Source organism: Gorilla gorilla, chromosome X (assembly GCF_029281585.2).
Source record: "Gorilla gorilla gorilla isolate KB3781 chromosome X, NHGRI_mGorGor1-v2.1_pri, whole genome shotgun sequence".
In the NCBI taxonomy this organism is placed as follows: domain Eukaryota; kingdom Metazoa; phylum Chordata; class Mammalia; order Primates; family Hominidae; genus Gorilla; species Gorilla gorilla.
In genome coordinates, this window is record NC_073247.2 from 20,118,398 (window position 1) to 20,142,220 (window position 23,823).

At 44.3% G+C, this 23,823-nt stretch overlaps 1 protein-coding gene across 3 annotated transcripts in view; it reads left to right on the forward strand.

Moving 5' to 3' along the window:
* Window positions 1-23,823, forward strand: part of TBL1X (transducin beta like 1 X-linked) — a 256,272-nt gene that overhangs the window by 186,864 nt on the left and 45,585 nt on the right. For 2 of the 3 annotated variants that reach the window (XM_055377011.2, XM_063702809.1), the window contains exons 4-5: window positions 3,251-3,395; window positions 3,922-4,026. In XM_055377011.2, the coding sequence (XP_055232986.1) occupies window positions 3,293-3,395; window positions 3,922-4,026 (208 nt within the window). In that variant the 5' untranslated portion in view covers window positions 3,251-3,292. The remainder of the gene's footprint in view (window positions 1-3,250; window positions 3,396-3,921; window positions 4,027-23,823) is intronic. The other variant, XM_063702810.1, reaches the window with a different exon arrangement.

Sequence of the window (23,823 nt, forward strand, 5' to 3'; positions counted from 1 at the left end):
TCCAAGGATGCTGCAGAACATCGTGCTGTGCCTGGAACAGGCTTGTTTTTTTTTTTTCCCCACCCAGAGTAAAAGAGGAAAGGAGCTAGGCATGGCAAACAAGAAGGGCAGCTGGGAAGCTGGGGTGTTTGCCAGGTCCTGCCAGACATAGTTTCCTCTCTGTGCCTCAGTTTCCTCATCTGTAACATATAGAGATGAGATGCTCTCCAAGATTGGTCCTTTCCAGCTGCCCTCACTGGGAGGTGGCACCGTGCCCTGCCTCCCAGGCTGACTCGTCCTTTGTAATTCTCTTCCTTTCCACGGGACTCCAGATTCATGCCGGTCCCACTAGCCCTGTTGCCCTGTTCCTAAGCCTGTCCAGAAATCCTTGGGACTAAGTGAAGCTGAAGCTATAGCGCTCTGCTCTTCCTACCTTTTTAAGAGGTCTTACATTGTAAAACTTCAATTTTTCAAACACTCACTGGCTCACAGAAAAAAATAAAATAAAAAGCTGCAATTGTGAAAATGTAATTGCTCAACTTCAGCTCATGCTCCAGATCAGTGATTTTCTCTTTTAGCCAAAGTTCTTTATAATTATTTCCTTTATTTTTATAATAGATTCTTCAAAATTAATTTCAAAATTCTTTATCTACCGTCTTTCACAAATGTATGTATAGCCTAGAGAATTTTGGTAATAATTTTGTGATACATTTATATTGGGATTTGTAGCTGCCAGCCTTTTTTTTTTTTTTTTTTAGAAAGGGTCTCACTTCCGTTACCCAGGCTGGAGTGCAGTGGTGATCGCGGCTCACTGCAGCCTCGACTTCCCAGGCTCAGATGATTCTCCCACCTCAGTCTCCTGAGTAGCTGGGACTACAGGCGTGCACCACCACACTCAGCTAGTTTTTTCGTTTGTTTGTTTTGTTTTGTTTTTGTAGAGACAGAGTTTTGCTGTGTTGCCCAGGCAGGTCTCAAGCTCCTGGGCTCAAGCGATCCGCCTGCCTTGGCCTCCCAAATTGCTGGGATGATAGGTGTGCGCCACTGTGCCCGGCCCAAGCCATTTTTTCAGTCCATTCTTTTTGCTCCTCCTAGTAACCCTTCGTAGCAACCAGCCTTCCATTGTTCAGTCACCAGAAGTTAATGATAGAAAACCAGAGATTTCTAGCTGTGCAAGATGTAGAGAGAAACCTAAACTCTATACATTTGCTATTGGCACTGTGTTGCCATAGTCACTGCAGCACTCAGCATCACCAAAAGCCTGCCCAGTGCCGCGACATTCTTTAGATAGATTTTTGTTGTTTTGTCTCCTTAAATAATATTTAATTTTTCATTAGGTCATGCTATGATTTCATAGCTTATTTTGTCTCTAATATTTTCTTCTGCATGCTGTCTTTTGAGAGACCTCTCCAGAGTTCAAGCACAAATCCTAGGACAGACTTGTATTTTGACTGTCAAATTTTCATTGCAGTATGTGCAAAAGTACAGAAATGTCATCAAATTAAGCAAAGAAGATAAGAATTTTTGAATGGCAGTGTTCTGGCAACTATAAAATAAAGTCTATTAAAAGTGCAAAGTGAGAGGTGGAATGACGCCAGGGCAGCTGCATTCATTATCTCTTGCTGGATAACAGACGACCACACGTTTAGCAGCTTGAAACAACACACATTCATTCTCTCACCGTGGCTGCAGGTCACGGGTCCAGGCACAGCACAGCTGGGGCCAGTGCTCAGCGTCCCACAAGGCTTGGTCCGGGTGTCAGCCAGGCTGCGCTCTCCTTTAAGCTCAGGGGTTTTCTTCCAAGCACAGGTTGTTGGTAGAGTTCAGTTCCTGTGGCTGCAGGACTGAGACCCTCAGCTCCCTGCAGGCTGCCTGCCATTGCCTGGACAGATCATGCAATGTGGTGTTAATAATCACAGGAGAGAAATGTGGTCAACCTTGCCATGTAATGTAACCTAACCTAGGGAGTGGTGCCCTATCTCCTTGACGCATTCTGGAAGCAAGTGACAGATCTTGCCCATACTCAACGGTCGGGAGTATACCAGGGCAGGACTTTGTGGGGGTAAGGTATGTCCCTGGCAGTAACCATTACTTTGAATCCTCCTATTAAATGTAAAATATCTTCCAACTTGAACATATACTTTGTACTTTTCTCCCCCTAAACAAACAAAAACTCAATCCTCATTCAACAATGAAAGTTTTGCTGCCTGTAAAGATACTTGCAAATGTGTGATATAGACACCGAAGACAGTTCCCAAACAGCCTAAAGGTGTTTAGTGCTGGCTGTTTAGTGCTGGCCGGGCGTGGCGGCTCACGCCTGAAATCCCACCACTTTGGAAGTCTGAGGCAGGTGGATCGCTTGAGTTCAGAAGCTGAACACCAGCCTGGGTAAAACCTTGTCTCTACAAAAAGAACCAAAAAATTAGCTGGGCGTGCTGATGCCCACCTTTGGTCACAGCTACCCGGGAGGCTGAGGTGAGAGGATTGCTTGAGCCCGGGAGGTGGAGGTTGCAGTAAGCCCAGATCATGCCACTGCTCTCCAGCCTGGGCAACACTGCAAGACTCTGTCTCAAAAAAAAAAAAAAAAAAAAAGAAAGAAAGAAAGAAAAAAAGAGGCCGGGTGTGGTGGCTCACACCTGTAATCCCAGCACTTTGGGAGGCTGAGGCGGGTGGGTCACGAGGTCAGGAGATCGAGACCATCCTGGCCAACATGGTGAAACCCTGTCTCTACAAAAAATACAAAAATTAGCCGGGCGTGTTGGCGGGCGCCTGTAGTCCCAGCTACTCGGGAGGCTGAGGCAGGAGAATCCCTTGAACCCAGGAGGCGGAGGATGCAGTGAGCTGAGATCGCACCACTGCACTCCAGCCTGGCAACAGAGCGAGACTCCGTCTCAAAAGAAAAAAGATGTTTAGTGTTGGTGACATCATTGACGTTAGTTGCAGCCTTTCTGGGGCTGCCCAGCTGTTTGGAGTGAGCAGTTCTTACTGATGTATGAATTCTGGTTTGTTCATGGACAACAGAGTTCTTTCCTTGCTTGTTCCCTTTGGGCTGGTTTGCTCTTGTGTCTAACTGGGTGGTGTCTAAGAAAACCAGACTCTGTCTTGGCTGTCTCACACAGAAGCCCCTGAACGTTTTCCTGCCCATCCTCCCTCCCCAGATTTCTGCCTGCCTTCTGGGCACCAGAAGTCTTAGCCAGACGGATGCAGCGGATTCTGTGGTGAAACACAAATGACAGAGGTGCTCCCTGCCTTCTGTGTTCTGGTTTTCCACCAGGAGCCCTGGCCTCCTTGCAGAAACATCGAGGTGACATGTAGCATGACCGAGCTCGCTGGCGCCTCTTCATCGTGCTGCCACCGCCCTGCAGGAAGAGGGGCCATGCAGTCAGTCTTGCACCACTTTCAACGTTTGCGAGGGAGAGGTACTGCGGTTCCTCATGTGGCCAGGACCGTGTGGTCACTCTTTGGGGGTGTTGACATGGCCGCGGGTGTACTCGGTCACCTCTCCATGTGTCCAGAAAAGTGCTCAGTGTTGAATCCAGCCACGTCTGCCTGAGTGCACTTTGGGATTCCATTCCTGCCGCTTATGGGGCGCGCTGCGGATCCCTGCATGCACAGAGCTTTATTGAACGCAAAGTCAGTTGTTTGTTGTCGTGCTCTGTTGCCCCTGCTTCTGGCTTCATTCATGTGGTTTTTGCTCAATTCTTCCCTGGCCTTAGGAAATAGGCCAACTCTTGTTTTTTTGGAAAACATTTCACCTGGGCATATTTTTCTATCTATAAGTATGGAATTTTTATGTAATCACATAATTATAAAATATAACACAATCAGATATTAATTACCTTCATGTGTATAATAGCATGGAGATTATTTTCTTTAATCATCTCAAAAAAAAAAAAAGAGAAAAATACAAGCAGTGTTTCAAAACTCTCTTCTCTTTTTGAACAGAGGGTGGTTCCCACTTCAACACCTCATCGCCGCGAGGTGAGGCTAAGATGAGCATAACCAGTGACGAGGTGAACTTTCTGGTGTATCGGTATCTCCAGGAGTCAGGTAAGAGGCTTGGTTTTCTGTCGGTAGGAAATTCATCTACAGCATCTTACAAGCAGAAGGATCAACGCTTAATTCAAAACCAGGCTGTAGAATAAGAAGAAGAAGAGCTAAGAAGGTTCTTAGTGCTGATGGGGAGAAGAGAAGGTTCTGGAGCTGTGCCATCCCCGGGTGGAAAGAGGGAATGTGTTCTTTCTTCCCTTGACACTTCTGTGCAGATGAATCAGGCAGGAATCAAGAGCGGTTGTGGTGAATGTGGAAAGGACGGAAGCAGTGCGGGGCTCTTGGCCTCCACCTCGGCGAGGGCATGCATGAGCTGGTGTGTGTGTTTGAACCTCTTCGATTTTGCTCCAGAGATTTATTCAGCTCCCCAGCCTCCCCTACTCCCCGTCCCCTAAATGGGCTGCTAGGCAATTTTCTAAAACTTAGGAATCATCATAGCATCTTCCAACATTTTTGATTACCACTGAGACATTACTTTATGGTTAGTAAGTAAACAGCCAATCACATGTGTTCGTTGTTGACAAGACAGACTTTGAGCTGAGCAGCTGCCCTCCTCCGCCAGCAGGGAAGTAGTGGGAAGAAGCCACGGAGCCCAGGGCTTGGGTTCTGGCTTTTGGCCTGGGTTCGCAGGATCCCTCCAACAAGTCATTTGGTTTCTAGAGTGAAAACCTATTTACATTTTAAAACTTAGAAGATATGTAATTTAAGACCTACAAAATGATATTGGTGAAAAACGTCCTGATACCCACCTACCTGTTCAACTTAAACCTCTCAGGTGCATTGGAAACCCCGCCCATGTTTGCCTCCCCGCCTTCCTCGATGATAATGACCCTGGTGGACTTGCTGTTTGTTATCTCCACGTGTTTATTACACACAGCCGTTTTCCTAAGCAACATACAGTGCAGGTGGATTCGTTTCCTAGGGCTGCTATAACGACGTACCGCAAACTGGGGTGGCTTAAAAAGAAATATGTTGTCTCCTAGTTCCTGAGGACAGAAGTCCAAGATGAAGGTGTAGGCGGTTCGGTTCCTTCTGAGGGGAAGTCTCTCCTGTGCCCCTGCCTGGCTCCTGGGGCCTTGCTGCAGTCTTTCAACTCCTTGGCTCGTAGGCACATCACCCTCATCTCTGTGTTCAGATTTGTCCACATTTCCCCGCGGTAAAGACAGATTGGATTAGGAATTTACCCTCCTCCAAGACAATCTCATTTTAACTATTGTTTTTGAATACAGCAATAATTACATCTGCAGTGACCCTGTTTCTAAATAGTGTCACATTCTGAGGTGCGCCGTTGGTGAACACTGCAACCTGTGAATTTGTGGAGGAGGGGGCACACTTCAACTCATAACAGTCGGTTTGGGATTTTAAGTTGGGTTTTAAGCTTCGTGCCCTTGATATCAGATTGTATATATTCTGGAACTTGATTATTTGAAAAGGAAACCCCAGTTCCTAGGCCCCCTCCTCCCAGAGATGCATGTATTCGATTTGAGGGAAAACCAGTCTACGATCCTCTAGGCTTGGGTTCTCTCACAGCTGGCCTGGTAGGGTAGAATGTAGGCATTGGAGCCACACAGAATGGCTCGAGCTCTGATCCTCGAACAAGTCTGAGTGAGGCCTGTTCATTTGAGCCTGGGTTTCCTTGCCCAGGCAAATGTGCTCAAATACGTCAGGCACATAGCACATTGTAAGTGCGTGCCTTCCCCATCCAAGCCTGGGTCTCTGTCCCTTGCGCTCCCAGCTAGTGTTATTCATGGAAAGTACACATTCTTTCTGCATATATATTAGATGCCTGTGATTGGCTGTTGCCAGAACATAGTATAAGAAATTGGTATACAAAACAAAATATGTACTGCCTCACTCTGGAAATCAGGGAAATGATAACCGCTCTGCTAATACCTCAACCTCGGCTCTTAGAGGAGCACAGGTGATCTCCTGCCTCAGAGCCCAGAGCTTTCCAGAGGTGCCTGCAAATGGAAATCCATGTACCAAACCCTGCTTCCCTGTCGACTTGTGGCATGGAATTTGAGATTCTTTCCATTTAGCAACACCTCTGCACAAGGACACGATGAAGGCCACAGAGACTCACAGCTCTTGTGTAAACAAGTCCCAGGCTGGAACTGTCGGGTATGAAGGACCACGTGCTCCGTAACCTGGAGACAGAGCCATGCTGCTGGCTGGTCCCCAGGGGGCCACGGAGCATGAGCTTTGCTGGCTTCTTGAAATAAACACAGAAACCCCCATCCCTCCCCAGAAAGGTCGGCTTCCTTATTCAGTGTTTGTTTATGAAGCTTCTGTAACCAGGCAGCTGAGAGGGAGAGTTGGAGCACAACAATGCATAGACCTTGGCAAATGTCAACTTTGTGTAACATCTGTGAGCTCCATTCCTGCTTCATCAGTGTCACTGAAGTATAATAACACTTCTTAGGCAGAGTTGATATTGAAGAGAGAGACTATTACACTTTCTTCAGCTCACTGTGTGTATTGTGGAACTTTTTAGAGCACCCTACAAGGTTGTATTCAAAGGAAGAAGGGAGCAAAGAAATACTTAATGTTGAAATGTTCATTCTGGGGTTATTTTCTATGTTTGTCTCAAGTCCTAAAGTTTTGGTTAGGTCAATAGTCATTGAGCCCCCATCAAGAAAGCACACCTTCTCAGCCTATCGCTGTCTCCCTTCTACCTTAAATAAAAAGGAAAACATTTCCCTGATCATGCTTCCTCCTCAAGCACTTGTACTCTTACTCCTGCACCCCACCAAACTCATTAAAAACAGGTTCTGCATCTCAGAAGATGATTCATTCCTCAGCTCCCTCCACTCTGGCTTTCTCCACTAGAAGTTGTCAGTAAATTCTGGGTTCCCAGATCCACTGATCTTACTGCAACTGGCATTCCTTCTTCCCTGGTCATCCCTCCTTACCTGTGTGTGGCAGGAAGCGGGTGGGGGTGGGCAGTGAGGCAGGGAGTAGGTGTTTCCCTGCAGTGCGGCAGGACAGCTGCTTCCCTGGAAGGTCTGCTGGAACACTCAACCCCACCTTCCAGGTACAGTGACGGACAAGTTTTCCAGAGTCACCAAGCATGTGGCCTGAGCCCTGCTTCTCTGCCCTGGACCCAGCAGACCAGGTTGCCGCTCCTGTCCATCCATTCATCTCCTTCACCAGTGCTCTCTTCCTCCCCTCTGCCAGTATCCATGGTGTCAGTTAGGATGTATTAGGCTGCAAGGAGGAATCTTCAGTGGAGCACTGATGGCCTCAGACAGCAGGGAAGCAGGGTGTTGAAGAAGGATCCAAGACACACCTCTTCAAACTCAGAAAAGAACCTCAAAAACAGATGTGTTTTGTTCCTCTGCCCACAACAGGCAGAAGTCAGGTCATCTGTCTTTTAGCAAACCACATATATTTCCCTACCTGTGTGGATTAGTGGATTTTCATTGTTGCCCTTGTTACTTGTCCAAAGCAAGGGCTTTGCCCATCAGAAGCACTCAATAGCTGTTACCCACAGGCGACATCTCATAGCAGCAGACTCATGGCAGTCTGAAAGAGGAAACTGGTTAAAGCAAGAATGTTAAGTAGTAGGGAACTTTTGCATTACCAAGCTCTAGTGCCAAAATGGATTTGTTGGTTTTTGCATGAGTTCAGCAGTCTGGCTTTGACGAGTGATATGGTTTGGCCATATCTCATCTTGAATTGTAGCTCCCGTAATTCCCACATGTCATGGGGAGGGACCCAGTGGGAAGTAAATGAATCATAGGAGCAGGTTTTCCCGTGCTGTTCTCGTGAAAAGTGAATAGGTCTCACGAGACCTGATGGTTGTATAAAGGGGAGTTCCCTTGCACACCTTCTCTTTCCTGCAGCCATGTAAGATGTGACTTTGTTCCTCATTCACCTTCTGCCATGATTATGAGGCCTCCCCAGCCATGTTGAACTGTGAATCCATTAAACCTCTTTCCTTTGTAAATTACCCAGTCTCAAGTATGTCTGTATTAGCAGCATGATAATGGACTAATACAGTGTGTGAGTCCATTGGCCTCTGTCTTACGGGATCCATTGCCTGGTCACTTGTGCTATCTGGGCAGTTTTTAAGAATCACATGGTGGCCATGTGCCTTTCCCGTGAGCTCATGTTACCATCCCAGGAGGAGAGAAGCAAGGGAGCAAGCCCCTAGAAATGTGCACAGCCTGCACCTGCTGTAGTGAGCAGCTCCCCCAAATGCTGGGGGAGTCGTGAGTTGTGTGCCCCCGCATATTTCTGAATACAGCCAGGGAAGTGGAAGTCCATTTTCCACTTAGTATGGAAAGAGAGAAAATTTGGCAAGTGAGTCCCTGTAAACATATTATTTCCTCTGGGACTTCATCCCAAAATCCAAACTATAAAGAAAACATGTTCTCCCAGACCCACATTTTTGGCATAAATTAAATAATTCACAGGAACTTGCAAAACGGTATGAGGAATACAGGGGGACAGAACCACAGATTCAAACTGAATTTAACTGAGAAAGAGCTGCCTGCAAGATAATCGGGTGATACATTCAGGGGAAAGGGAGGTACTATGAAAAATTTTGTTTTTTGAGACTCACTCATGCTGAGGGTCTCACTCTGTTGCCCAGGCTGGAGTGCAGTGGCACGATCACAGCCCACTGCAGCCTCTACCTCCCAAGCTCAATTGATCCTCCCACCTCAGCCGCCCAAGCAGCTGGGACTATAGGCTTGTGCCACAAGAAATTATGCCCAGCTAATTTCTTATTTTCTGTTTTATTTTATTTGTAGAGACAGGATCTCACTGTGTTGCCCAATCTGGTCTCAAACTCCTGGGTTCAAGAGATCCTCTCCCCCGGCCTCATAAAGTGCTGGCATTACAGGCATGAGCCACTGCATTACCTGGCCAAAAATATGTTTTAAAGAAGTAGAAGATACTGTCTGAAGAGGAAAGAAGGAAGGAATGTGCGGAGCTGGCTTGAGCATAGTCAACACACAGAACAGTTCTGTCACCCTCAAAATTGCCTTGTGTCCCTTTGTACTCAGCTCCTCTTCCGCCCCCACCCTGCCCCTGGCAACCACCACTGCTCTGTCCCTAGAGTTTTGCCCTTGCAAGAATGGCATAGAGATGGCATCACATATTGTGTAGTCCTGAGAGTGTGACGTCTTTCACTCAACCTCATGCATTTGAGATTCATGCATGCTGTTGCGTGCACCAGCCATTCATTCTTGAATAGCTAAGTGGTGTTCCATTTTGAATGCTGTTTCTGCGATTTGTTTATGCATCCTCTTGTGGAGGGACATTTGCGTTCTTTCCAGGTTTTGGTGATTCCCACATAAAGCTACAAAAAAGATTTTCATACAGGTCATTTGTATGAATGTAGGTTTTCATTTCTCTTGGGTAAATATCTTGGAGTGGGGTTGCTGGGTCGTGTGACAAGTGTAGGTTTCACTTTACCAGAAACCAGTGCATTCTTTTCCATCTAAGGCAGAGGCAGGACACATCGTAAACATGACTGGTTTTATAGACATGAGTTGAGTCACAGAACTCCTCTGCCTGTCGCACAAGGCATATTGGAAAGTATGTAAAGGGACGTTAGCTCTGGCGTATATATCTGCAGGACGCTCATGAAGTGTGATTCTTCCTTTGAGGATTTGCAGCTAGCCTTCTGGACTAATTTCATGAACCTGTCAGGGTCACAGTTTCCATGGGCCGACATGAATGTAGCCCAGGTCAGCTGAATGACAGAGCGTCCTCGTTTGCATACCTTCCCCTCCTTAAGCAGTGCCGTTGGTCTAACCTTCTGCTTAAAAATAAAAAACTCTATACAGCCTCATCAGCCCTCCGGTGGATAAGCCCAGGCATCTGGGCAAGGCAAAGGCCAGGCTTCCAGATAGCAGGATTCCGCAGGCTGGGCCCTGTGGCAGCCACGAAAGCTCTCTGTGCATTTGCCCACATACCCATGGTATCAAAGTCATCGAAAACCCAGCGAAGTATTTCCCTACCTGGAGCTTTGTGACTGACATCCACACACCACCAGGAACAGGCAGACAAGTTAATAAAAACCATGTGATGATGGTGGTGGCGACAGTACTGAAGAAAAAAAAACTCAAGTAGAAATGGAATTTCACTAACGTTGTGTCCGGCACAGGGATGTTACCAAGTTTCATGTCCATGACGGCAGTAATTTTAAACACTGTAGCTACTAAAAGGAGCTTGTCACCATAATAAATGGTAAAAATCCACTTCTCACACACGCTGAATTCCCAGAGTGAGGAACTTCTGGCTTAGCTGTAAAGATTTAAAGACCCTAGAGGATGGTTGAAATCTCCTTATTCAGTGGAACTTATGTTCTGATTTGCCCTGATTCGTAACTGAAAGGCCAATTTATTATACATTTTTCTTGCCTCCATTAACGTCACCAAACATGGGTTATTCAGAGTGAGAGTATCACTAGTTATCAAAAGTGAGCATCTACACTCTGGGCACTCGTTTTCCTAAAGAGCCCATTTCTGCACACATAACTAGCTGGGTAGAAGTAGGCATGCTTCTTTCATTTACATAACGTATATATGGCTCTGTGTTATATGTCATCCTTGCTCATAAGGAGGATAGTTGCTATGGTCCCAATGTTTCTGTTCCCTCAAATTCCTATGTTGAAATCCTAACCCCCAAGGGGTTGGTATTTGGGGGTGGGGCCTTTAGGAGGTGATGAAGTCATGAGGAGAGCTCCTTTGCCCCTTCTACCATGTGGGAACATGGTGAGAAGGCACCATCTATGAATCGGGAAGCGGGTTCTCACCAGACATCCAATCTGCCACATGTTGATCGTGGACTTCCGGCCTCCAGAACTGTGAAACACACATGTTGTTTATAAGCCACCTACTCTATGTATTTTGGTACAGCAGCCCGAACAGAGTAAGATAATAGTGAAGTAGTACATCCACATGCCCAGACTTTAAGGGTTGTGAATATAACTTAGTGACATTTGTCATTCATTTCGTGAAGCTTCCATGCCCAGAAAATCATTAATAAGAAAGATTTCTACCCAGTGTGGAGGCCCACGCCTATAATCCCAGCACTTTGGGAGGTTGAGGTGGGTGGATTGCTTTGAGCCCAGGAGTTCAAGACCAACCTGGTCAATAAATACAAAAATTAGCCGGGTGTGGTGGTTCATGCCTGTAGTCCCAACTACTCAGGAGGCTGAGGCGGGAGGATTGCCTGAGCCTGGGAGGTCAAGGCTGCGGTGAACCATAATTGTGCTATTGCACTCCAGACTGGGTGACAGAGTGAGACCCTGTCTGAAAAAAAAAAGAAAGAGTCTTGCTGGGTGACACACTTCACCTGCAGTGCTTCTCTCTGGTGGCGATGCCATTCAGGTGAGTTAGCCTCAGAGGAGTGCATGGAAGAGTGAGTGAGACCTCAGCGGCCTCCTCTTCCCACAACAAACCCAAGCACATAGATAAAAGGCTGTGCTGAGCGCCCACCACCACACAGCGAGGTTACGCTGTCCAAAAAGAGTACCTGGCAGATGACCCAGAAGGTTCACAGCGGGTAAGCTGGCGTGGGTCTTGGTTAGAGTGAGGTGGAGCGGAGGGGAAGGTTCCCTGTTCTTCAACACTTTCTACAGAAACATAAGACTGAGGGTGAAGTGATCCCCTCTGAAAAAGCACCAGGTGTCTTGTGGGGGCCTGATGCTGAGGGATGGGTTGTAGCTCATGCCCTGTAGAAGAGAACACTGTTCAAAGGCAACCAGTCTGGATTCAAGAGGGGTCCTGGGAGCTTCAGTCTGTCCATGAAAGAAGCACTTCCCTGAGGCTTCCCTGTGTTCCAATGCCCTTCATATCCTAGGCCTCTGAGCAGGGTGCTGTCAGTCGAGTGGTATTCATCATCCTCAAGTTTTTGCCGGAGTGGAGGCCAGGCTGTGTGCTGGGCTGATCTCCTCCTGTTGCATCTGTGAGCTGCTGTTGTGAGGACGGTGGCTTGAGAGAGCTGAACAGAAAGACATGCCCCCTCCTTCCAAGACTGACCTCACACTTTAGGGGAGCAGTACAGTGTCCTTTAGAAAACCTCAGCGGAAGCAACCCAGATGTCCATTGACAGAGGAAATTCCATCAACAGAACGTGTCCATCCATACAGTGGAATATCATGACTCAGCTTTGAAAAGGAAGGAAATTCTGACACAGGCTCCAGCACGGATGACACTTGAAGACGTTATGCCAAGTGAAATTAGCCAGCCACAAAAGGCAAATGCTGTAGGATTCCACTTAGAAGGGATACCTCGAGGAGTCTAATCCAAAAAGACAGGCAGTGGAAGGGTGGTTGCTGGGGGATGGGGAGAAGCAGGGGACGTGGAGTTGCTATTTAATGGATACAGTTTCCATTTTGCAAAATGAATAAAGTTCTGGGGATGGTTGATGGTGATGGTTGCACAGTAGTGTGAATGCACCTAATGCCACTGAACTGTGCACTTAAAAATGGTTAAGATGGAGGCCAAGGTGGGAGGATCACTGGAGGCCAGGAGTTTAAGACAAGCTTGGACAACATAGCAAGACCCTGTCTCAATAACAAAAAAAATTTTCAAAAATTAGCCAGGCATGGGCTCACACCTGCAGTCCCAGCTACTCAGAAGGCTGAGGTGGGGGGATCACTTGAGCCTGGGAGGTGAAGGCTGCAGTGAGTTATGATCACACCATTGCATTCCAGCCTGGACAAAAGAGTGAGACCCTATCTCTTAAAAAATTTTTTTAAAAATGGTTAGCATGATATATTTTATGTTATATATATTTTACCACGATTTTAGGGGGAGGTCATGGTATTATAGGTGAGAAGTTCCATGTGTAGATTGTTTTTCAGAGTTTAGAAAATTAGTCTCAAAGGGAAGAGAGAACCACCTGTATTCACAGTAATATTAATATTACTAATATTACATGATAAGGGCTTTTTATAGTCCCATATAAGTGTTTGAGGCAAATCCCTGGCACAGCTAGTATCATTTGTAAGCTACATTGGTGTCTGACAAAATCCAGTTATTTAAAAAATTAAACAGAAAATAGTGGCTTATTTATAATAGCGATATTCTGGACATATGGCCAGTGTCCATCAGTGGGCGTAGTTGAAGCAAGCTGTGGCATGCCTGTGCCATGGAGCACCACTCAGCTGTGAAAAGGAAGGAGTTGGGGGTAGGCACAGCAAGCTGGAGGAACCCCCAGAGAAATGTGCCGAGTAGAACAGGCCACGTCAGAAGATTGCAGACTGGGCCAGGTGCAGTGGCTCATGCCTGTAATCCCGGCATTTTAGGAAGCCTAGGTGGGCAGATCACTTGAGATCAGGAGTTTGAGACCAGCCTGGCCAATATGGTGAAACCCCATCTCTACTAAAAATACAAAAAAATTAGCCAGGCGTGGTGGCACATGCCAGTAGTCCCAGCTACTCTGGAGACTGAGGCAGGAGAAATGCTGGAACCCAGGAGGTGGAGGTTGCTGTGAGCCGAAATTGCACAACTGCACTCCAGCCTGGGCGACAGAGCGAGATTCTGTCTCAAAAAAAAAAAAAAAAAGGAAGAAGATTGCAGACTGTATGATTCCATTTATAGGACCTGCTTAAAGTGCTGAAAATATACAGGTGGACACCAGATCAGTGGCTGCTACAGATCTGGAGTAGGGATGGGAGCACGTGCGTACAAAGGATGGTTATAGGAGAGTTCTTTTGTGTTGAATGAAGAGTTTGGTACCTTGACCAGAGACACAGTTCCACAGATCTACACGTAGGATCAAACTGCATAGATTATACGTACACAACCAGTGAATGCAGTGCAGAAAGGATGACGATAGTTTGTGTTCCAGTGAGCATTTCCGTCCTGCCTCCTACTTAGTGGTGTTGATCCTCTTTGACAGTAGTGTAAGATGCCTAGATGGGAGGAGACAGGATGAAAGGTGCACAGCACTTCACTAGTTTTGCAGTTTCCCCTGAGTCCACAGTAATTGCAGAATTATTTAATTGTAAAAAAGACTATACCAAAAATGTAATTCAGTGTTTCTATTGTCTGCAAAGCTTTGTGTGTGTGATAGACAGTGGTCCATAATGCAAAGGCAGCCAAGACATTTTTATTATATTTCGCAGGTCATTAGCCGTATTGCAGGCCTAGGGCTGGGTGGGGTTACTCTCTTGTGTAATGGATTCGAGTGGCAGCCCTATTAACTGAGAAATGGATGGCCACACAGACACTGTGGGGCCATTGGAAACAGAAGAATCAGCTGGAAGCAAACAGCAGTTGTCATATGGACATTGCTTGAATGTTTGCAGACTGGGGACTGTCGTTTCTGGGTGGGCTGCATTTTTACTGGGGGAAAAAGTCGGTGCATGGCTTCTTCCCTGCTCGTTTACCAGTGAGTCTTAGAATGCTTTTACAATATCCACTTAGAACCTTCAGTGTGGAGGATGCTGTTAGATTTATGTGTTCAGCCTGAGAGAAGTGGGCAGATTTGAGGGTCTTAACTTCTGAAGATGTTGTGAATGGCCACAACATATAATGCATTAACTCCACATTTTCAGCCCATTCATTGAGATCAGGGTTTCTTGGCCTTGGCACTATTGACAATGGCGGCTGGATTGTTCTTCATCTTGGGGGGACTGTCCTGAATACTATAGGATGTTCAGCAGCATCCCTAACATTTGCACCCTCTCTATTACAATGGAGAGAGAGTGGGCAGACATTTGTCAAATGTCCCCTGGTGGGTAAAATCAACGTCAGTTAAGAAGCACTGATTCATATCCTTTAGTTGTAGGATTTTTTTTTCCTTCCAACTGGTTTTTCTTGGGAAATGGAGTTTTAATGGCATTCTGATTTCTTTGCCCTTCATCTTGTGTTCTCCTTGGGCTTCATTTTGATTCCCTTACCTGCAGAACTCAAATAGACGTTCACGGCAAGCAAAATGCAGTCCTTGTTATTATTAAAATTTTGCAGGTATTTTTTCCCTTGAGGAAGGAGAAAGTCTGCCAAAAGCATTCTCTGGCAGATAATAAAATAATTGAGAGTAGCAGACTTTCCATTTGATTTTCCTTTTTTGGCTTGGCTCCTGGTGAGTAAGTTAGTTAACCCGGAAAAGGGTGTTACTGAAACTGCCTTTGCAAATATTGTAACGGAAGAAATTATGACAGTGAGAGAAATCTGACATGGCTGACTCCATCTTGTCTCTAGCTTCACAGGCTGGCTGTCTTTGCTCATTCCTGGTTAAAATCAACTTAATTAAAAACTGATATCCAAGATATATATATATATATATGTAAAAGGCCTTGGTGCTTTTTCGCTTCTTGGATCTTAAGAAAAATTTTTCTTTGTTTTTCTTCTTAGTCAGCTGAATTATTTCCCCAGTCTGTTTTCTTGCCACTCTTGATACCCACATGAGAGGACCTAAAGTAATTTCTGACAGCCCGGGACTCCTTGGGAAAAACAAAGGAGGTGCCACATACCCTGTTTTGAGAAAGACCTATGTTTTCCTCATGGAACCCCAGGAATTGAAGGAGGCTAGATCCCTCTCAAAATCTAAGGCTCTGTTCCGTGTTACCTGATGTATTTTGACTTTGGGAGGTATCAGAAATTACTTTGCAGGAAGAAGAGCTTTTAGCCTGTGTGTGTAATAACTAGGTAGGAAATATACTTTAAGGGATGGCTAATGGAGTTATGGAAGGATACTCAGCTCTTTGCACTTTTGGATTAGAGAAGCATGCTGTCAGCCACCTAGAAGGTATGGAAATATTTCTACCCCACACTGAGAGATGAGACTCCCTTGGGGGATGGGCTGATTGGCTTTGGATTGCCTTGCAGTGGAATGCAGGGTAAAAGCATTGCACTCTCTTCTCCCATTGCATTCCCCTCTTTTTGGGGATCCAAGATGTCATATAAAAATAGGACCCTTAATTTGGGGGATCTGTTTTTGCCTTCCAGCTATGCCTGCTTATTAGGCCCTAGAAACTACATGCTTTCCTGGCTCTGTTTCTATAAGGGCTCCACCCTGAAGCCAGTAATCCAATTAAGAAACTTAAAAATTGAAAGATAAAAAAATCTTATAACTACCGGATCCCCTTCTGTCTGTGTATTTATATGTGTTGTGTGTGTGATGTTTATATAAAACATGTTAATGTTCCTATTAGTTGACTTTTAAAGAAAAAAAGTGCTAAAAAAATTGTTAGAAAAATAGAAACATTAATGCGTTTAGGTCACGTGGCTCTAATCTTTGAAAAATAAAGGCAATTTAAAATATTATTGGTAAAGTAAAATGTCTTCAACATTTATACATTTGGTCTAAATTAGGCAGGTCAGATACTGTTTGCTAGATGCTTTAAGCCCATAAACTGCTTCTGTGATTTTTAGTAATTGTTTGACTTGTCTGTTTTACAGCCATTGGATTCTAGATAAGGCCTGGGGACAGGTGGAATTAGCCAGCTGCCCTAGCTAGGCTGGGAAGAGTCAGACATTGTCTGCAGCTCTGTCTTTGTCCTGGGCTCTATAATCTAATACATGGTTAAAATTGCTTACCTATCAGATATTACACCACAAATTAAAGCTACTGAGAATTAACATTGTAATATACTGGAGAAACAATTTTACTTGTATACAAGGAAAATAGAACGTATTTTTGGTAAAATGTTATAAGAAGGTATGGAAATACGGTTTTTGTTAAAGGGAAGGTAATGTTGTCTAGTTCAGGGGGTTTTAAGGATCGTCTTAACCTAAAAGAGCAATAAGACAAAACTGCAAGTTTAAACAAGCGGGCGGATCACAAGGTCAGGAGATGGAGACCATCCTGGCTAACATGGTGAAACCTCGCCTCTACTAAAAATACAAAAATTAGCTGGGCATGGTGGCGGGCGCCTGTAGTTTCAGCTACTTGGGAGGCTGAGGCAGGAGAATGGTGTGAACCCGGGAGGAGGAGCTTGCAGTGAGCTGAGATCGGCCACTGCACTCCAGCCTGGGTGACAGAGCGAGACTCCGTTCCCCCCCACCCCCCAAAAAAACAAGCTATAAAGGGTTTGTGAAGGATTGATCTTGTAAAGGAAGTTCTGTGTGTATGAGGAAGTTGGCTAAGATTTGAAGGAGATTATTTCAGTTTTTGGTAAATTAAACATTAAAATAAAAGCACACTGATACAGGGCTCAAATCTGGGCCCATGTGTCTGAATAATGGTTTTCTTAGGAAATTAATCAGCTGTTTAACAGAAAATTATAAAGGGTTTTAAAAGGTTTTTGAAAATTTTACCTGATGGTCAAACGAATTAAGATTATATAGATTTGTTTATAAGGTTTTATTAAGAATTGGGTTTAACATTAATAGTACACAAATGCAAAGGTGAAATTTTGCTTTTTCTTTTAAACAAGATTTTCGTGTAATATTAAGGGATACAAAAGGTTTTTGTTTGCCCCTTTGAGTAAATGGCAGGGAAAAGGAAGAGGGGAAAGGAAAGAGATTCAGTTGGCTTCATGCCGTCTTCATTGGGTCCTGTTGTTTGGAAAGCTGAGGCTCCTATCAAAGTAAAGATTTTTTCCTTCGTAAAATTTTTGAGTTATCATTTTGGCTAAATGAATGACTTAGGTATGGTGACCTGGGATTCTATTTTGTAATATCTAATGTTTTAAACCTTTGATATTTGACAAACTTGCCAAGATCAAATTCTAGGTTATGTTTTAAAAAAAAATCAGGACACCTAAAGTCCAAAAGAGATATATTTGGCTTATTCAATATATTAAAACCATGCAGGAAGCATTGTCAAATATAAAATGGTGTTTAACTTTCTTTGGGTTATATTCATATAAATATGTTATTAGTATGTGTTACAAACTTGTGTAAGATTCCTATAATTCTGATGTTTCAGTGTATGTTATCATTAATAATTATAATTGTTATGTTAAATTGTTGCGTGTCACAGAGATGACCAGAATTCCTTGTTGATTGCATCTTTATGGCTGTCCTGAGACTTGTGTCATCCATAGACAATTATTGTCTTGTGTTGCTCCTTTTCAGAAGGCAGTTGTTATATTCAGCTATAGGACTCTGACAGGTACTCTTGAATGCGGGTCTCTGATAAGTTTAGAAATTGTGCCATTGGAATAGGAAAAAAAAAAAAAACTTTTGGGACTCTCGTGGAGAGCTGATGTGTTAAATTTGCTAATCCCTTTGTTATTCAGAATCAAGAAAATGTTTTCTTTTGAGCTATTTACCACTTTTAGCAATTGAATAAGATAAACTTGTGCAAAATTTACTGTGAGCAAAATTTGGAGCATGTCACTTTTTCTCTACCTGATTTCTGCAGAATTTATAGAAACTATTTGAGTATTCTCAACTTACGGCAGTATAGTTATTTGCATAAGTGCAGTAAGAATCTGTTCTCTTTTGTAACAGAACAGAATTAGAAACACTGGTTATTTTACCAAGGCTTTGACTGGAATGGCATGCATTCAAATATAAACAGACTGCTTTAAGGAATCAAAGTTGACTTACAGAGCCAACAAAAGCCCCTCAGGAAAACGCCTCATACCTTGTGCGGTTTCTCTACAGGGTTCCTGACCTGTGGTAAGTAAAGAATGTCATTTTCTGGCAGGCCTAGGGAGCCCCAAGTTATCTTGAGACCTTGGGTGGAGGAAAGAGCCTATTATGGCAAATAATTCTTCTTGCTGCACTTTATACAAATAATCAGTCCAAGCATAATAAGACTAAGACTTATTTTGCAAGTAAATTTGTCTTACTATGATTTGTCTTTAATGAAAATGGGGACTAGAGAGAGAAAAATTATGTTTCAAAAAACTATAAACTTCTTGAGTTTTCATTATTTTCTGTTAACCCTGAATTCTTTGTGGGCTACAAGTCCCCAAACTAATGCTTTCAAATTTTTCTTCCACTTTTCTAACTTGGACTCAGTAAAATGCTACTACCTTGTTCCTGAGGCCCTGCAAGCTGAATGAAGCTTATTCCTCGTAATATAGGCGACAAAAACGTTTCAGATTTTCACTGCCTGCCTCATCTATAACGAAAGAGGCCTAACCCACCTGCATTGCCACCTCCTGATATGGGAAACCGCTGTTTAATTAAACATCTAGTCTCAGGACTAGGAAACTGACCTAAAAAGAATATGGGATGATATATGTAAAATGTGTTCTTTCCTGTCCATCCCAATCTGTCTGTCTAACAACCACTGGCCCAAATCTCTCTGCTAGCTGCCCCATGTCTGATTGGTTCTCAGAGATGTTCACCTGGGTCCCTCAGAGCTTAAGGTCCAGTCTACAAAGGCTTCGGAAGCTAGGACTTCCACTCTTTATCCTAGGACCTTATAGCTCACTGTTCACTTCAATGCTGCGCCAAAACTACAGATGACCATCCTAATGCCTTTGTCATGCAAGCCCTGAAACCCCAACCAGGCACATGTGAGTACATGCAGACAGCTGCAAAGGGGTTCCACTCCTTTTACCTTGGGGTCTGCAGCTACACCCACTATGCCCACTGTCAGCAGGAAGAAGTTAGGGCAGTCGTCTCTTCTTTTTCCATCTTCATAGCCCGCACCTTAAGAATAAGGTGTTATAAAACCCAAAGGGAGGGATTGAAACCACCTTTGCAAAAATTATAACTAAGAACATGTTGACAGTGAGAGAAAACTGACCTGGCTGACTGTCTTGCTTCTAGCTCACAGGTTGACTGTCTTTGCTCATTCCTGGCCAAGCTAACCTGGGGGAAAAATTTAGTTTATAGTTTCAATGATAATAGTCCTTCCCCCAAACTAAATGTTGTTGTAAAACTAATGAAAGGCCACCAAATTAGGATGAGAGGGGCTTGAATTCTAAATAATTTACCATTATGCCATTACGCCATAATAATTTGCCATTATGCCGGCAGTCAAGATTTGCATCTTCCCCAATTACTCTTGAAGATAACATCACTGTTGTAGAACCTAAGATTGGCCTTTGAGATGTCTTTTCAGGTGTTCGCATTTCTGACAACCAGATTGCCCCACTTGGACCTGCGAACAACCGGTCCTGTGGCCCCCCCTACTGAGGAATGACTCAGCATAAGAGGACAGCTACAATTCCCTATGATTTCATCTCCAACCCAACCAGTCAGGATGCTCCCTACCCCACCCCCCTGCTCACCAAACTATCTTTAAAAACCCTAATCTCTAAGCCTTCGGAGAGACTGATTTGAGTACTAGTAAAACTCCAGTCTCCCGTACAGCCGGCTCTGCATGAATTAAACTCTTTATTACAATTCCCCTGTCTTGATAAATCAGCTCTGTCTAGGCAGCAGGCAAGGGGAATCCATTGGGTGGTTACATTACTCTTAATATTTGTGAATAATTGCATCTACAAAAATGATTAAGTGGCTTTGCCCACTGTAATCCTAGCAGCTGACAAATTACTCTGTAGACTCCACTGTGTTTCCTAGGGCCGTGGAATGCCTTCTTATGCAAGACACGTTTCCATGGATTCAGGAAATCATTTTAATGGTTCAGCTATCTTAATTTAAACAAAAGTTCAGGGCTTATTGTTCAGCTGAGTCTCTAAAAATATTTTTTGACTGCAGCGGCTCTTTTACATTGCTAATGTGTATCCATGTTTAAAAAAAGAATCTTTATGAAACAGTGAAGGCCAGCATTTCTTTGAGGTGTTGGCAGTCTTTGCTTTAGGAATAATAAAGGAAAACATTAGTTTCATCAAATAATAAAATAAGGAAGACCTGAATAAAACGTCCACATTAGTAGAGGATGAAAGTACCCTGAAACTCTGCAAAACAGTAATGTCTCATGCTTTGATGTGATCTCATTAAGTGAGAGCAGCACATTTTGCTGGTGTGTTGGGACCCCCAAGACCACCCTCAGGCCCAGTGGTTTGCTGGAAGGGCTCACAGGACTCAGTACCTGCCACACTTACGGTTTATTACAGTGAAATAATACAGATGAAAATCAGCAAGGGGAAAAGGCATAAGGCACGAAGTCCAGGTGAAACTAGGCACAACCTTGCAGGTGGCCACCCCCAGTGGAGTTAGAGAAGCTGTTAATTCTCCCAGAAGAATATATGATTGGCCATGTGCGGGAGAGTGGCCAGCCAGGGAAGCTCACCTGAACCTTGGCGCTCAGGGTTTTTATTTGGGGGCCATTCCTGTGGGCATGCGGCCCATGCCGAGGGGTTCAGAAGGAAAATAGGAGAATACAAGACTATCCACACCACTTCAGGCCCAGGCCACATGGAAATCTGGGTGAGGTTCTGTATCTGTCGTTGGTGCATTTATGCATATGTTAGATGTCAATGATGAAAACTAATTTCTAAGAATGTGTAGGAGTGGGTAGTAGCTGGAGAACGTGATACCCAGGCCTTTCATATAGAAAAGAATAGCACATCACCCTGGCCAGCTGTGTGGCATGAACAACTGATCCCCTCCACCAAGTATGTCCATTCTCCCTTTGCTAATACAGTGGTGTAGGTTTGCAGAGCCTCTGCTCACATGGGAGGTTATGAAGGGGCTAATTGTTCAATTACCAACCCTCTCATAACCGTGCTAGTTGCAAACAAACTGTTTGAAAAGACTGTTTTGCTAAACTGTTCTCTTGGTGTGATTATAACCATTTACAGTAGCAAAATGCAGGAATCCAGAAGTTCTTAACATTCCAGATGTTCATAACCATTCCACTCTCTTGGTTCCAGTGCAATTTCAGTTGTACGATCTTTTCTAAGTTTATTGCTCTAAATTAAGACTTGCCATTCTTACGCTCATTAATTTGTTACAGGGAGAAAAAGCAATTAGAATGAAAATCAGTTGAGTATTTATAAATTATAGTTGTTTAAGTATACATCTTGTTCAGTGTAGTCAAAAATTCTCCATTGGTATTGACACCCACAAAAATGGTTAGATTCTGTTGAAGATGCACATAAGCCTTAAATTTCACTTCCTACTTTAAAAATTGGTGACGATGTGAAAATGTCTGAGAGAGTCCACATTTCCTGTTTTAGATAAGATGAAATAGCCACTCACCAAGGTGCCTGTCTTCCGAGTTTATTCACCGTTACATTCAAGACTTGCCTGCTCTGAAATTCTAATGTGACCTTAAAAGGGACCAGCATTGATATGTTTTATGCCAAATTCTATTCCCTTTCTTGCTTTCCAGACCGAATAGCAAGCGAGTTGTCTGGACTGTCAGACACAACACTGTCCCTCTTCCCCGAAGTCTCTGTACATCCCTTTGCTGGTGCCTCCTTCTCCGTTCACTTCTCAACTACTACTGTCCTCAAGATGATGTTCTTTTTACCCTCCCACATCTGCGCCTGTGGTAATATGCCACTCTCTTCCTCCTGAAGTCTGAGTCCCATCCCCAGTCTCTCTGCTGATCCCCCAAGTCTGAGTGTCCACTCCCAATCTCTCCAGTGACTCCTCCCCTCCAAGTCACGGTGTGTATCCCCAACTTCTCCATTGCCATCCATACTGATATTTTGAATGACACTTCACGAGCACTCTTTAATGTAAACCCACACTTGGTACCATCACCATTTCCCTACCACAGTCTGTCCACTTCAAAGACAAGCTTCCTCTATCCTATGATTATGTCACTCTTTGCCTTAGTCCATTCGAGCTGCTATGACAAAATACCATAAACAACAGAGATTTTTTTCTCACATTTCTGCAGGCTGGGAGTCCAACATCAAGGTGTGGGAGATTCAGTGTCTGGTGGGGACCCGCTTCCTGGTTCATAGACGGCGCCTTCTCCCTGTGTCCTCACGTGTTGGAAGAGGCAAGGGAGCTCTCTGGGGTCTCTTGTATAAGGACACTCATCCCATTCATGAGGGCTCCACCCTCATCACCTCCCAAAGGCCCCACCTCCTAATGCCATCCCCTTGGGGGTTAGATTTCAATATATGAATTTAGAAGGGTGGAGAGAAGCGTTCAGAATTAGCAGTGTTTAGTAGAAAAACATCAGGATTGTGTTCAAACATTTTTTTCCATGTTATCTTTCCTACTGCCTCCTTGTCTTCAGTTCCCTCCCCACCACCTGGCACCCAGATATCCTACCCTTGTCAGTGTTACCTCTATCCCCCCATCACTGTTTTGTTGTGGTAACAATATCTCACATTTGTCAAGCACTTGCTGTGTGCCAGGCATGATTCTAAATATTGACAGATGAAACTGTTTATTCCTACCAATCCCTAGGAAGTAGAAACAGCTCCATCCTCATTTACAGATGAGAAACCCAAGGTACTGAGAAGGTCCTGGCCTACCCAAGTCACTTCAAGGAGGTCATACAGCTGGGATTCAGAACATCATCCATCTGGCTTTGGAATCTTTCTCATTTTTTCATTTATTCAACATTCATTGAAAATAATGTAATAAAAATTATATATGTGTATCTATATCTACATATAGATACATATGTATATATGTATATATAGCTATCATGTGCTACGTGATGCTTTCAAATACAGTTGGCCCTCCATATCCTCAGGTTCCCCATCCACAAATTCAACCAACTGTGACTCAAAAATAAATTGGGGGCTAGGTGCGGTGGCTCACGCCTGTAGTAATCCCAGCACTTTGGGAGGCTGAGGTGGGTGGATCACCTGAGGTCAGGAGTTTGAGACCAGCCTGTCCAACATAGTGAAACCCCATCTCTACTAAAACTACAAAATTAGCTGGGCATAGTGGCGCATGCCTGTAATCCCAGTTACTTGGGAGGCTGAGGCAGGAGAATCACTTGAACCCAGGAGGCAGAGGTTGCAGTGAGCTGAGATCGTGCCATTGCACTCCAGCCTGGGCAATGAGCGAAATTCTTTCTCAAAAATAATAATAATAATAAATT